General features: G+C 39.7%; 1 protein-coding gene across 1 annotated transcript; it reads left to right on the forward strand.

Annotated features, from left to right (window-relative positions):
* Positions 1-1924: 1924 nt before the first annotated feature.
* LOC121970386 (myosin-1-like) lies at positions 1925-4885 on the forward strand. Its single transcript, XM_042521124.1, has 4 exons — positions 1925-2156; positions 2483-2842; positions 3492-3689; positions 4256-4885. Exons 2-4 carry the CDS (start codon positions 2504-2506, stop codon positions 4685-4687), a joined length of 969 nt encoding a protein of 322 aa, XP_042377058.1. The 5' UTR covers positions 1925-2156; positions 2483-2503; the 3' UTR covers positions 4688-4885.
* The last annotated feature ends 10005 nt before the right edge of the window (positions 4886-14890 follow it).

Raw genomic sequence — 14890 nt, forward strand, 5'->3', positions numbered from 1 at the left:
TAATTTTTAATGAAATTTATAATGTAGCTGGATTTGAATCAATAGTGTTAAGTTCCGCTTGCGATTCAAATCTAAACCCTTAAGAACAGATAAGTTAAATTTGGAATCAATGATGTTAAGTTCCATCTGCGATTCCTAATTTAACTCCTAAATAACACAATAGGTTATTTAAGAAAGGTTCGACACTTGTACAAAATTTTTGTACAGTGGAACCGGTACGATCTTCTAGGACTAACCAACATGATCTTAGTGAATTCTTACGATAACAATAACGCTCACCTAAAAATTAGGGCGTTGAAGCTCAAAGCACCCCTAACATGCATTCCATCGAACACCCACTGGGCCAAGTCGACGTCTCCACACTTCCCGTACATATCAACGAGTGTTGTGGAAACGAAGATATGGGAGCTGCAACTGAAGATGAGCATGTCCTCGTGGATCCTCCGGCCCTCGTCGACGTCCCTCACGCCAGCGCAATTCGGGAGGACGAAGGTGAAGGTGAACTCGTTGGGGCAAATGCCGAGGGAGAACATCCGGTGTACACGTTAATGGCAAAGCAGAAGCGACCGCTATGAGCATAGAACTTGATGGCCTCGTTCCACAGGAAGAGTGGAGGAGTGTTGGGGAAGGAAGTGAGGATGCTTTGCGCGGCTGGGAGGAGCGAGGCGGACAGGTAGGTGTGGGTGAGGCTGGTGAGGAGGAATGGGTGATGGAAGTAGGCAGATTTTGGGCGAGGATGAGCTTGATAGGATTGAGGGTTAGGATTAGGTTTCTTTTTCGTGGAATGACTATGTATTTTAATTTATTAAGTGTGAAAATAAATAAATAAAGGTTTAGAAAGAAGCTATATGTAGAATATATGTAGAAGAAATAATTAATATATTTTAAATATATCTATATATCTATATATCTATATATATATATATATATATATATATATATATATATATATATATATATATATATATATATATATATATATATATATATATATATATATATATAACAATAGTTTTTAAATAATATTGTACCCTAAAAAAGACGGTACTTTTAAAAAATCATTATCATAAATATTAAAAATAGACTCTCATAGATAATACTTTTAAAAAAGTATTATCTTGACAAAAAGATCATTAATGAATAACGGTTATTTAAAAAAGTACTGCATTTAATAAGAAAAAAAATATAGGCATAAATATAGAGGATGATTATATATGCACCAAAATATGTCCACGTACTAGTAGATAATTCAAACAGCATTCTTGTGGAAGTTGGATTTTGAGGAAGATTGGGTACCTAGCCATATCCTTCATGATACATCATGTGTGGAAGGCTAAGAATCATTGCAATTCGGCGAGGGACACTTGGACATGGACGAGATTTTGAGTATACGATTGCATGTATTTAGGTCTTTGAATTTTTTACTCAGACTTATATCTGACTTGATATCTATCAGATATGATTAAACTGAAAAACACTAATATTATATATTTTTCATATATAATACATACTTTACTTATAAAAAAATTGATAAAATGTAATATGTAGTGGAGACACTATAAAACCAGTGGAAATAGTATTCAAGAACGTGGCAATGATTGGGTTAGGTTTAGACTTTGTGTCTAATTTTTTGAGCGTATAAAGGTGCTTCAACTTAGTGAGTTTAACCTGCTAAATTTAGTCACGGAAACGATGGAGGGCCATTTTAATTACAAATAAAAAAGGCACATCTCTTTAATTTTTTCTTCTCATTATTAACTACGTGAAGATTCAAAAATTTTGGATTTTTCATTTTTTCACCGTCCGTGGAACTATCGTTCAAATACATGAATGTCTAAGGTTCATTGTGTAAAAACTATTTTCTATTAATTATTCCCTTCTATCGCCATTCATAATCAATCCTTTTCTTCAAACCTGTAAGAGGAACGGGATCGTTCTATTCTACGATCTCCGTCCTTTTCTATCTTTCCATGCATGTCTCGTAATCGCTTTATTATGTCTCTTTCCGAAGTTCACGTGTTCGTTGTCGATTCATCTCTCGCACAGATTGCTAAATTAGTTGATGCATCTCTTCGTTAGTGTTTCTTTCTCCATATCTGGAATACGCAACTCAAGGATCAAGAGCCCTCATAGTCAGCAATCGTTTTGTTCTTCTGGTGTGATTCTGTGAAACTGATGCAAAATTTCAATCTTTGTGCGAATTTTTCTTGCTTTTGTACGAAGTAGCGCTTCAAACTTTCAAAGTTATATCAATATATCTTGGAAGAAAGGATTGCATTAGTATTGCTATGCCACAAAGGCTGTCACTCGCTGAATATATATATATGTTTCCCCCGTTTATTATGAGGCTTCTAGGAATCGAATTGGTAGCTTTATAAATAACATCAGTTGTTTTTCTGATCTGTTGGTATTGGTATCTGCTATTTGATTCCAATGGATTGGCGTTCTTATTGAGTCAATCAAAATTTTGGTTCCGTTTTAGGGATTCTATTCCGACGTCAAGATGTCGTCTGCTTTGCCGACGGTTCCCACCTCTGCCCGCAGCATGCTTGAAGAAATGTTGGCTGCCCTCAAATTGAGGGATGAAAAGCCTAAGGATGTCCCACCGTCATTGCCCTCCCGACCCACCTTGAAACGGAGGCCGCCCTCAACAAAGAATAAAAAATTTAAGATTGAAAGCGACCTTGCTGAATTTTCATCCGAGGAACCTGCTGATGTAACGGTGGTGAAGGCAAGGCCGGATTTGTCGGAACCAAGAAATGGCATCATTTTATCAAATAGGCCGGACGAACAGGATTCTCAAGAATCAGATTCCTATGAGGAAGCTCATTTCGTTGAAGAGGTACGTAATTCTGATGGCTTTAATCCTTAAAAATGACAAGACATCTTATTCCACATGAATAAGCTTTGATTTATTCAAAAGTTGACTTTTTTTTTCCTTGGCCTTTTAGCATTGTGCAAACTGCATAAAATTTTATTATCAAACGTACTTCATGAGTTTTAGATTTTTGTTCTAATGTAAAGGGGTTTACCATGAATGTGGGATATGTTTCGACCATTTTGTTTAACCCAATGTCCATGCATTTTTCACAATGCATGAATTTACTGAACTGAGATATTGATAAGAACTAGACTTTAAAATTAAAGGATGAAAAATTTACTTTGCATTCATATCAGTAAAATGCTAGTGAATTTCTAGAGGATTAACTTAGTGCAAATGTTTTATACGTTGATTTCTCTCTTATTCTTTGGCGTGTACCAAAAGGATTGGACTTTGAAGCAAGAAGCAATACAGTTCTGCCTCATTGATAATTACTTATGAACATATTGGTCCGCATAACAAGAATGAAATATTTTTGGAGCTCATATAGTTAAATGTTGATATATTTTGCAAGACATGGATCTTGTTTGCTTATTTTAAATAAATTTATGCAAGATATAGCCTATAGAGTATCTGACTTAAAGTTTCTCATCTACAATCAATATGACAGGCTTTGGTGGATGACGCTTCAAGATTAGAAGAGCTTGAGAAGTTGGTTACATCTATAAAGGAAGAATTGAGACAAAAAGAGGAGGAGAACATTGCATTGCTTGCACAAGTTCAGGAGTATCAAAAGAACTGGTCATTGTGTGAGGAAAAAATCCACTCGATGGAGGATCTGTATCAGAAACAGATACAGACTCTCACGGTGAGACTTGATTAAATTGCAAAATATTTTTACCTCATCCTATGACTTTTTGATATGGCAATCAAATAGTTTACGGAGAATGCTAACTTTCTTTTCATTATTTTGAGACAACAAAAATTGTGTTCTCGAGTAATCTAATTAAATTATTCCAATCATCAAAAACAATGGAGGTGTCTTATACTTCAAATTAGTTTCTACAATAATGAGATTCTTTCTACCTCAAAGTTGAAATGAGAATTGAATTATTTGAACAGTTGAGGACGAATTTGCAAGAATGAATGAATTTTCCATCCCTAACGGAAAACCGTTATGGTTTTCTATCAAATAAATTCCTAATTCACCCTTTGGGATTCAAATCTTATGTAAAAAATTCTTGTTTAGACCGATTTTTTACTAATAAATTTATATTTAAAATCATCTCATTTGGAATTCTTTCCTCTATTAAAGTGCTCTAGAATTCTAAATTTTCATTGGCCCCCCCATGAATTCCTTCTAAAGCTTCATGCAATTTGTGCATATGCAATATGATATACAATTTTGATGTATACAAATGCTTGGTGATACAGATGAGCCTCGATGTAGTTCAGAAGAGCCTTCTAGCCAGCGACACTGCCAAGCAACTTGCTGGCGCAGGACCAAAACCTGATGCGACACCAAATAAAAATGTAGTGGGAAGGAATGTGGATTGCAAAGGTATTACTTGTCCTGTTTATCAGCTAGCAAAGGAGCTTGAGAAGCAGAAACAGATGTTTGAGGTTGAAGCAAGAGGGCTTGGTGATGTGAAGTCTGGGCAGACAGAGTATGCTAAGAAATCACTCGAAGAACTTCGAAAGTTGAAGGCCGTGTATGCATCTTGGAAGAAGGAATACAAGAAGCATTTGCATGAGACTAAGAAAGCACTGCTCAAGCTTAAAAAATCAGAAGGTGAGGAAACTCATAGAAGATGGTGGTGCCAGAGAAGAACTGCTAAAAGTAGGTTTTCAATGTGCTCTTCTTAATGGGTCAGAGGACCATGGTGGTAGTTGGCCATTGCCTATACATAGCCAAAGCATATTGGTCACCTGCCAATGCAGCGTTTGGAAAGGGTCAGTGTATGATAACTGTATACACAATTCATCCTGTGACTTTCAATTATTCTCTCTGTAACTTGCATCGGCAGTTGTTAAGTTTGTCATCGTACATGACTTGTATTCCTGGTCGGCATGTGTACTATGTATTTTGATCAATGATCGAATTCAAACATTTTGTCATTTTGTCAGGCGTCCCAAGCATTTTGGTAGAATTCAGCTAGTAGGCAACAACGCGGTTCAAGTGCGAATAATATAGAGAACTTAATACATCTTGCATAGTTAAACTTTTTAAGATTGAAATATTGAAAATAAAATAAAATAAAAAGTAAAGAGTATTAAAAAGTTTCTTTTTATATTTGGGAAAAACATTTCGGATCCTCATGCATGTAACGTTTGGTTGCTTACATATAACTTCCGTGAAAGATCAAAACCCACCTAATTGTATTTTGAGTATACTTAGCTCTTAAGTTTATTTATTTGTGCAAAATTTAGAAGGCAACCCTTATTCTCATTGTTGTCAAACAGCACCCATTTTAGAAAAATATTAAAAAGTCATTTTATTATATTTTTCATCTTGACAATATCCCTTATTTCCGTGTTATTATAGGATCATGTATTGCAACTAGAAGAGGAAAGGATAAATAGGGTTTAGGATTCATGGATAATGTCTTTTAAGTAGCAATAAATGATTTACTCGTCCCTTCTGTCAACTCGTTTCTAGACCAACACGAAGGAGGTAAATCATGGATGATTACTAGCCATTAGTGCAAGTGGCTAAGGCATGGGGGAAGGCATGCTCTGACATGTCGAGTTTCGACCTCAAGACCTCAAAAACCCCCATGTTTTAATCATTGCACCGCCCTGAGGGGACTAGGGATAATGTCTTTTAAGAAGGTAGAAAAGGGGATTTAAATTTTAAAACTAAAGATTTTTGGTTCAATAACTAAGGATGCCCTTAAGATTTTAATTTAAAAGGTAGATAGTGTAAGTACTCTGTGTTAGTTTTGATGTGATCAACCAAGTCAAATTAGGTTCTGTGTGTTTAATCCTTGTGTCTAAGTATACAGAAGCTTAGGAACACAAGAAGTCGAGCGAAAAATGCAGCGAACAAGAAGGATGACATGGGAATCGAGTCGACGGGCTTGGTGCATCCGAGAGACGAGAAGTTGCAGAAGAGTACACCGGTGGAGCGAGAAGGACGCACTCGACGCTTCTGAGGGACGAGAAGTCAAAGCGAAAGACTGCTCGAGGAAAAAGTCATAGTTGATTTCGAATGAGCTCAACTCTAGAAGGTCAAAGGATCATTCGAGTGACCAGAGATGAAGCCAGCGACTGGAGAAGGCACCAGATGAGTCAGCACAAGGTTGACTTGTCCAAGCGCTCGAACCACCTAGTCCGGGAATCCGGACCATTAGGGCTCCGAACGGGCACCTCTTCGTAGAGCTATTGCTATTGATCACTTTCAAGTTCACATCTGTAATGGTCCAAGCACCTAGATATGGTCCAAGTGCTTGGACATGAAAAAAATTCAATCTTCATGCTATTGCAAAGTCGTTATGTGGAGATAAAGTTTGCACCGTTGGGGGCACTCGGAGAGGATCCAAGTGCCTGGAGATGCCACATCAGCAAACGACTAGTTTTGACCAATGGACTATAAATAGAGCTTTGGTCTTCTTCATTCACTATACAACACGAGTTAACAAACTCTGAGCTTTCATTTCTAATTCTGTAGTTTCTTTTTTGTACTTCAACTTCTGTAAGAGACTTATTCGCTGACATTGAAGGAGATTTTTAGTGAGCTTCCACTGTTTTGAATTAGCAACCTCTCCGATTACAAATCAAGTAAAACATTCTTGCCTCTTCTTTAATTCATGTTAATTTTATTTGTTAACTTGTGTTTGTCTTTGCTAAACTTGAATGCAAAAAAAAGTTTAAATTTGATTGCAGGGTTATTCACCCTTCCCCCTAGCTAGTCTCATCAAGACCGATAATTGGTATCAAAGCAAGGATGCTTTAGAAAGATTAACAGTCTACTGAAGCACACAAGAAATGGCCGGACCAAGCATCTATCTGCCTAAGTTCGAGGGGGAGTTCACGACTTGGAAAAACAAAATGGAGATATTTTTCAAAATAAATTTTGATTTATTATTAATAATGAAATACGGGTTTGTAACACCTAAATATCGGTAAGGAGCCGATAAAGAAGAATACTTGTGGGCAAAGAAGGAGCAAGCCAACTTCATGGCAAACAGCAAAGCAAAATTCCATTTGTTGAGCATTTTACCACCACAAGAAGTCAATCGGATCAGAGCCTATGAGTTAGCCAAAGAGCTCTGAGAGAAGTTCTTGGAACTACATGAAAGGACGTCAAAGATTAAACTCACAAGATGGGATCTACTCCGGAACCAATTCAGTAACCTCAATGGAAGAAGGTGAAACAATCACACATCTACACTCAAGGATCAAAGAGTTGATCATTGGACTCATGATTCTTGGAGAAATTGTAACAAACCGAGATTCATTAAGGTACACTTTAAATGTATTTCCAAAAACACCTGAGTAGACATCTATAGTTGACTTATTTTACATCTCTAGGGACCTCAAGGTGAGTACCTTAGAAAATTTATTTTATACTTTTGAACTTAGTGAATCGAGATGTGCAGGCTTAAGAAACAAAGAAGAAAAGATGGCTCAAAACCTAGCACTGAAAGCTAACAGAAAGGCAAATCAGATTCAGACATATCACTCGACGAAGATAAAGCTGCTTTTATGGTAAGAAAGTTTGGTAAATTCCTTAAGTCTAACCAATTTAATAAGTTGCAAGCTAAGAAACTTTCACGAAGCAAACAAAATGTGCAGTGCTATAACTACCAAGAAGAAGGGCACATCAAGAATAATTTCCCAAAATTGAAGGACAAAGACAATGCCAAAAGACTAATTCGGGTGAAGTAAAAGAACCTAAAGGCGATGTGGGACGAAACATTGTCACTAGAGTTGGAGATTGAAACTTATGTCGGACTTGCACTGATGGAAAGTCACCAAGAAGATGATGAAGCAAGCTCATTTGAAATGAGTATTGAGAGCATCGACGAAGGGGGAGCTACTTCAGAGGGAAGCAGCAATGAAGGGGAGTGTCAGATAACGAGATCGACAAGGTAAGTGAGGTATGATTTCTACCTCCTGACAAATTATACAAATTTGTTAAAATGCTTTATAAAAGTTAATCCTAAGAATATCGTACCGGTTCCACTGTACAAAATTTTTTTGTACAAGTGTCGAACCTTTCATTAAATAACCTATTATGTTCTTTAGAAGTTAAATTAGGAATCGCAGACGGAACTTAACATCATTGATTCGAAATTTAACTTATCTGTTCTTAATGGTTTAGATTTGAATCGCAAACGGAACTTAACACTATTGATTCAAATCTACCTAAGTTATTAATTCCATAAATATTAATTTCCAAAATTGGCTTCCAGGACTACATGGCGAGGCACATGGCCTTCTTGGATATGGGAGCAACCACCACCGCCTAGGCAAAGTCTTTTAAGGAAAGCTAATATTTATTTCCTTAAATAACTCTAGGTTAACAAAAAAGAACAATCGAATCACAAATTCGAAAAAGAAGAAAACACAAACTCAAAAAACTATTTCGAAAACTCTAGAATCATATGCCTCTTGTGTTTGGTATTTCCAAAAATAACAATACAAAGAAAACTAGTATGATGCGGAAAATAATTACTAGTTATACCTTTCTTTGTAAGTAAAAATAACATCTTGATCTTCTACCGTATTCCTCTTCTAACCTCGGACGTTGTATGTGTTGGTGCAACCTTAGGTCAAGGTTGACCTGGTTGACCCGACTCGAGTTGACTTGACTCGAGTTGTATTTTGATGTTTGACTTGGGAAGATTGTCGGTGCAACCTTAGGTCAAGGTTGACCTAGTTGTGTTGCATGTTGATGTTTGACACTCGTGAGAGAGTTCTATTCTTGATATGGGACAAGAATAGATGTTTGGGAGATTATTGGTGCAACCGTAGGTCAAGGTTGACCTGGTTGACCTGATTCGGGAAAAAGTCCAAGTATGGAGACTTGGCAACGGAAAAGTCCAAGCAGGGAGCTTGGCACTGGAAAAGTCCAAGTATGGAGACTTGGCACTGGAAAAGTCCAAGCAGGGAGCTTGGCACGCGAAAAGTCCAAGTATGGAGACTTGGCACTGGAAAAGTCCAAGCAGGGAGCTTGGCACGGGAAAAGTCCAAGTATGGAGACTTGGCACTGGAAAAGTCCAAGCAGGGAGCTTGGCACGGGAAAAGTCCAAGTATGGAGACTTGGCACGGGAAAAGTCCAAGTATGAAGACTTGGCACGGAGAAGTCACAGTGATGGAGTGATGGAAAGTCCTAACTGGATGTTAGGCATTGGAAAGTCCTAGGAGGCAGTCGGAAAGTCCTAACTGGGATGTTAGGAGAATGGAAGTCCTGGTGAAGGGAAAGTCCCGTGAGTGAAGCCAGCACGGTAAAAGTCCCGTGAGTGAAGCCAGCAGATTGGAAATCTGTTGAGTGAAGCCCGGTGAAAATCCTAGTGAGTGAAGCTAGGTGAATGAGAAAGTCCTAGCGGGATGTTAGGCGGTGTGAAATCCTGGTGAGTGAAGCCGGTGGAAAGTCCCGTGAGTGAAGCGGGCAAGGAAAATCCAGATGGATCAAGGGTGATCGGACATCCGTGTTGAGAAGTCCAAGTGAGTGAAGCTTGGCATATGGAGTCGGAGAGGGCTCGAGCTCGTTCTCCGAACTAGGTTAGAGAGGGCACTCTAAATCAGGAGTTGGATCGGTCCGTGACCGATCCGGATATCGTTTTGCCGATCGGTGGTGACCGATCGAATCGATCGATGGCTCATCGATTGCAATCTGATCGGTCTGGAGACCGATCAGGAACCTCGCGAGAAGAAAACCGTGGATCGGTCTGCTGACCGATCCACCCATGGCCTGATCGGTCTGCAGACCGATCAGGAATAGATCAGTGGCGTGAGGAGCCGAAGCCTGATCGGTCTATGGACCGATCAGGAGGTTCCCTGATCGGTCCACAGACCGATCAGGGCTTCGATCGCGACACCTGATCGGTCTGGGGACCGATCAGGTGACAAACAGAAGCCTCATGCGCCTAGGCTGATCGGTCTGTAGACCGATCAGGGTTCTAGCCGTTGCGACACAACGGTTAGTTTCTTCGCTGTTTCTTCTTCGCAGGTATAAAGGATCGAGGCATCTTCTGTGCGAAAAAATCTCCTTCTTCCTTCTTGCTGTTCTAAGTGCTGCTGTGCTTGAGCTTTGTTGAGCTCCTCCAAAGCTTCGCGTGAGCTTCCGGCTGGGTTCCTGCTGTTGTAGGCGTCGCGTGAAGTTGCTGCTTCACCTCCAGTCGACAAGAAAGCAAGCAATTGGTAGAGTGCGATTGTATTCATATTGTATTGCTTTTCTTACTGCTCTTGTACTCTTTGTTTGCTGTTGCAAACGTTTGTGGCGAGGTTTCTCCACCCACAAGGAGTATATTGTATTAGCCGGTTCTCCGGGGACTCATCCACCGACGGATTGACCGGACTCGTCCACCTTACGGACACGCCGAGGAGTAGGAGCCCTAATCTCCGAACCTCGTTACATCCTCGTGTTAAGGTTTGGTTTTCTTCTCTTTCGTTTCTTTGTATTTTCCGCTGCAACTAACCTAATCGTAGGAAGAAACACGAAAGATTGGGGTCGGCTATTCACACCCCCTCTCTAGCCGTACGAAGGATCCTAACAAGTGGTATCAGAGCGAGGTCGCTCTTCATCGGATTCACACCCGTGGGAGCACAAGCGCTAGAGATGGATCAATTCGGAGAAGACATCACCATTCCACCCTTCTACAACGACAACTTCGCATATTGGAAGATAAGGATGATGTATTTTCTTAGGACTAATATGTGGAATTGGTTTTGTGTACAAGAAGGGTTTACTCCTCCAATGGATAAAGAAGGAGAGCCTCTAGAGAAGAACAAGTGGACAAAGGAACAAGTCCATCAATCAACGATCAACAATGAGGTAACTAAAACAATTGAATTTTCATTACCTACTAATATTTTGCGTAAGATAGGTGAATACAACAATGCCAAGGAGTTGTGGGATAACTTGGCCAAGTACCATGAGGAGAGTTCCACTTCAAGCCATGAAGAGGAGCCTAGTGAGCCAAGTAGCTCACATCATGGAGGGAGCGAGTTGGGAGTTGAGGGCTACTCAACATCCAAGGAAGAAGAGGAAGTGAGTTCTTCTTCAAGATCGGAGCACGAAGAAGAAGCTTCTACCTCCGGGAGGGATGAAGAAGAGAACATCCATTCATCCTCAATCCTAGGTAACTCAAACACTTTAAGTTCAAGTAAATTGCATATAATGTGTTTTGAGTGTAGGGAATTTGGGCACTACAAGAGTAAGTGTCCAAAGAGGGTAAGAAAGACTCCACCGGCGCCAAAGGTCAAGGAAGCCGGAGTCCCGAAACGCAAGGGCAAGGAGCACATCGTGTGCTTCCAATGCAAGCAAAGGGGACACTATAGGAGCCATTGTCCGAGGGGGAGGCAACCTCACAAGGGCAAGAGACCGGGCACAACGATAGGGGGAGCTAAGGCAAACCCTAAGGTAACCTCTAAGGTTCATTATTGCAATTCTAATAAAACTCATGCTAGTAGTTTTGTTGCAATTGTTAATAATGATAAGCATGTTAACTTTAGGAACCAATACATGTGCTTAGGAGCTAAACATGTTAGCCTAGGTAAGGATAACACTAGAAATACCAACCCTAGGATTAACTCATCTAAGGTTAAGGAGAACCTAGGTAGAAATCCCAAATCATCTAGACATATGCCTAGAAATACCTCAAGGAATAATGATAAATTAAAGATTGAGGTATTAGAGAAGGAGAATCAAGTCTTGAAGTCAAGACTTGATACTTTGGAAAAGACTCTTGAGAACATGGAGAAGTCATCTCTAGGGTTTAAGAGTCAAAAACCCAAGTCCAAGGACAAGAAAGGTTTGGGTCACAAACCTAAGTCCCAAGTGGTCAAGCCCACCTATCATAATGTTCCATTCGATTATGGAACAAAACCTAGGGCTAGGAAGACTACTACCAAGGTCACAAGGGGAGTCACCCCTAGAGTTGATTTTGATGAGACCCAAATGACCAAGGCTTTAAAGCCTAAGAGGGTCATTAGGAGGGTTGCTAGGGAAGCTATCCCTAGTGAATATTTAGTGAACCCAATGAGCTCTAATAGGTATTGGGTTCCTAGGAGCATCTTCTCTACCCCATAGATGGGTTAGAGAGTGTCAACTCCAATAAGAAGGGTAGTTAACCCAACTTTGAGGAAATTGACACTCAAGGAGCATTTTCAAGGTTTTGTGAACCTTTGAAAATGAAATGAATTATCATTTACTCCTTTGAAGAGTTAAATGTGCCTAAAGATTGGAAATCTCATTTTTAATCTCAATTGGCACAATTTGGGAAAATCTAGAGAACTCTCGAGGAAAAATGAAACATGCCAAGTTTTGAGGATAAATTTGATCTTTAAGTGGCATGAATTAATCTAGAGTTCAAGAAGTGTCAAAATTAGGATTTTGGCATTTTGGGGCAATCTAGGATTAAATTTGAAGTTAGCCAAGTGGTTAAGGATACTTAGATAGGGAATTTAGGTATTTTATTTGTGCTAACTTGCCATGATTGGTTGCCATATGCCATGCCATGACATCATATTTATTTTATTATCATTTGAAATGTCATGATAATACTTAGGTTATCTATATGTCATGTGTTAGTTTAGTTTCAAACTTTATGCCATGACATCATGACATTGGCACATGTTTTCATATCATTATATGCCATGTCATCATCTCTTGCATTATAATCAATGAAATTGATTTAAGGACAAACACATTTTGATATTGAGATCAAATTGATGTTTAGAAAATGCATGAGAACTTAGCCTAAGTTGACCTTAACCCATATCTCACATCAAATTGACTTGAATGTGGTTTGATACACTTTAGATGTGTGTGAGATATTAGGATCATGAGTTAGGATCAAGGTGCATAATTCTTGTACCTAGATGACCCTAATTCAAGAAATGGAGGATCATAGGGAAAGCTTATGTACAAGTCATGTACATTTAGCCCTAAGATTATGGTCCTAAATTCAAATGGTTTTAAAAGCATTTTAAAATTGATTTGAAAAACCTTGATGAAGCTTTCCTAGTGATAGCATTCATCATTGAACATTGTGATACAAAGTTGAGTTAAAACTTGAACTATTTCAAAGTTTTTGAACTTTGTATCAAGATTTGAAAATGGAAACTATTTTCATAGAAAATTATTTTTCCATGGTAGTGTATGATATGAGGAATGTATCCTCAAAATTTCACAATTTTTCGAATTTTCTGGAATTTATTAGGGGTTTCTGAATTTCGGGAGAGAAATCTGACGGGGAAAATCAGAACTCTGATCAGAGGCTGGATCGGTCATCGGACCGATCCAGAGAGTCCTGGATCGGTCTGGTGACCGATCAGGTGAGGTCTGATAGCGTGCCAATGTGCTGAAATTCGACTGCATGTCTGAAATTTCGGTGAAAGTTGGTTTTAGATTTCTAAAGGTTTGAAACTCTCCAAGACATTGTTGGTGCAATGGTCAAGGGGAGTTGGCCTTTAGGGGAGTTTTAACTATTAGTCAAGGGAGTTGACTTTTAGGGGAGTTTTACTCCTTGAGGATTAGTGATATGGGATTATCACTAAGTGGATTGTTGAGCTTAGTATCAAGGGGAAAATAAGAGTTTCAATGAAAGGTATGGGACTTTCATTAGGAAGAAACTCTTGACCTTGATACCCTCCTTATTCTTTTGATGTGTGTCAAAAGGGAGAGTGTTCATTGGAGAATTATTGGAGAACCCAAGTTAGGTTATCGGTTTAACCTAAGCTAGGGAAAGAATGTCGAGGAAGAACATTGGAATACTTTTGATGTGTGTCAAAAGGGGAGAATTATTAGAGAACCCAAGTTAGGTTATCGGGTTAACCTAAGGGGAGAATGTCTAGAGAATGTTCAAGGAAAGAACATTGGACATTGGAAGATGGTTGGAAAACCTAAGTTAGGTTATCGGGTTAACCTAACTTGATTATGGTTTTGTCAAACATCAAAAAGGGGGAGATTGTTGGTGCAACCTTAGGTCAAGGTTGACCTGGTTGACCCGACTCGAGTTGACTTGACTCGAGTTGTATTTTGATGTTTGACTTGGGAAGATTGTCGGTGCAACCTTAGGTCAAGGTTGACCTAGTTGTGTTGCATGTTGATGTTTGACACTCGTGAGAGAGTTCTATTCTTGATATGGGACAAGAATAGATGTTTGGGAGATTATTGGTGCAACCGTAGGTCAAGGTTGACCTGGTTGACCTGATTCGGGAAAAAGTCCAAGTATGGAGACTTGGCAACGGAAAAGTCCAAGCAGGGAGCTTGGCACTGGAAAAGTCCAAGTATGGAGACTTGGCACTGGAAAAGTCCAAGCAGGGAGCTTGGCACGCGAAAAGTCCAAGTATGGAGACTTGGCACTGGAAAAGTCCAAGCAGGGAGCTTGGCACGGGAAAAGTCCAAGTATGGAGACTTGGCACTGGAAAAGTCCAAGCAGGGAGCTTGGCACGCGAAAAGTCCAAGTATGGAGACTTGGCAGGAAAAGTCCAAGTATGAAGACTTGGACGAGAAGTCCTGGTGAGTGAAGCCAGAGGTGGAAAGTCCTAACGGGATGTTAGGCTGGAAAGTCCCGTGAGTGAAGCCAAGGTGGAAAGTCCTAACTGGGATGTTAGGCGGTTGGGAAGTCTGGTGAGTGAAGCCAGGGAAAGTCCCGTGAGTGAAGCCAGACGGAAAGTCCCGGTGAGTGAAGCCGAGCAGATTGGAAATCCTGGTGAGTGAAGCGGTGAAAATCCTAGTGAGTGAAGCTAGGTGAATGAGAAAGTCCTAGCGGGATGTTAGGCAGGTGTGAAATCTCAGGTGAGTGAAGCCGGTGGAAAGTCCCGTGAGTGAAGCCGGGCAGGAAAATCCAGATGGATCAAGGGTGATCGGACATCCGTGTTGAGAAGTCCAAGTGA

This window comes from Zingiber officinale, chromosome 1B (genome assembly GCF_018446385.1).
Source record: "Zingiber officinale cultivar Zhangliang chromosome 1B, Zo_v1.1, whole genome shotgun sequence".
Lineage (NCBI taxonomy): Eukaryota > Viridiplantae > Streptophyta > Magnoliopsida > Zingiberales > Zingiberaceae > Zingiber > Zingiber officinale.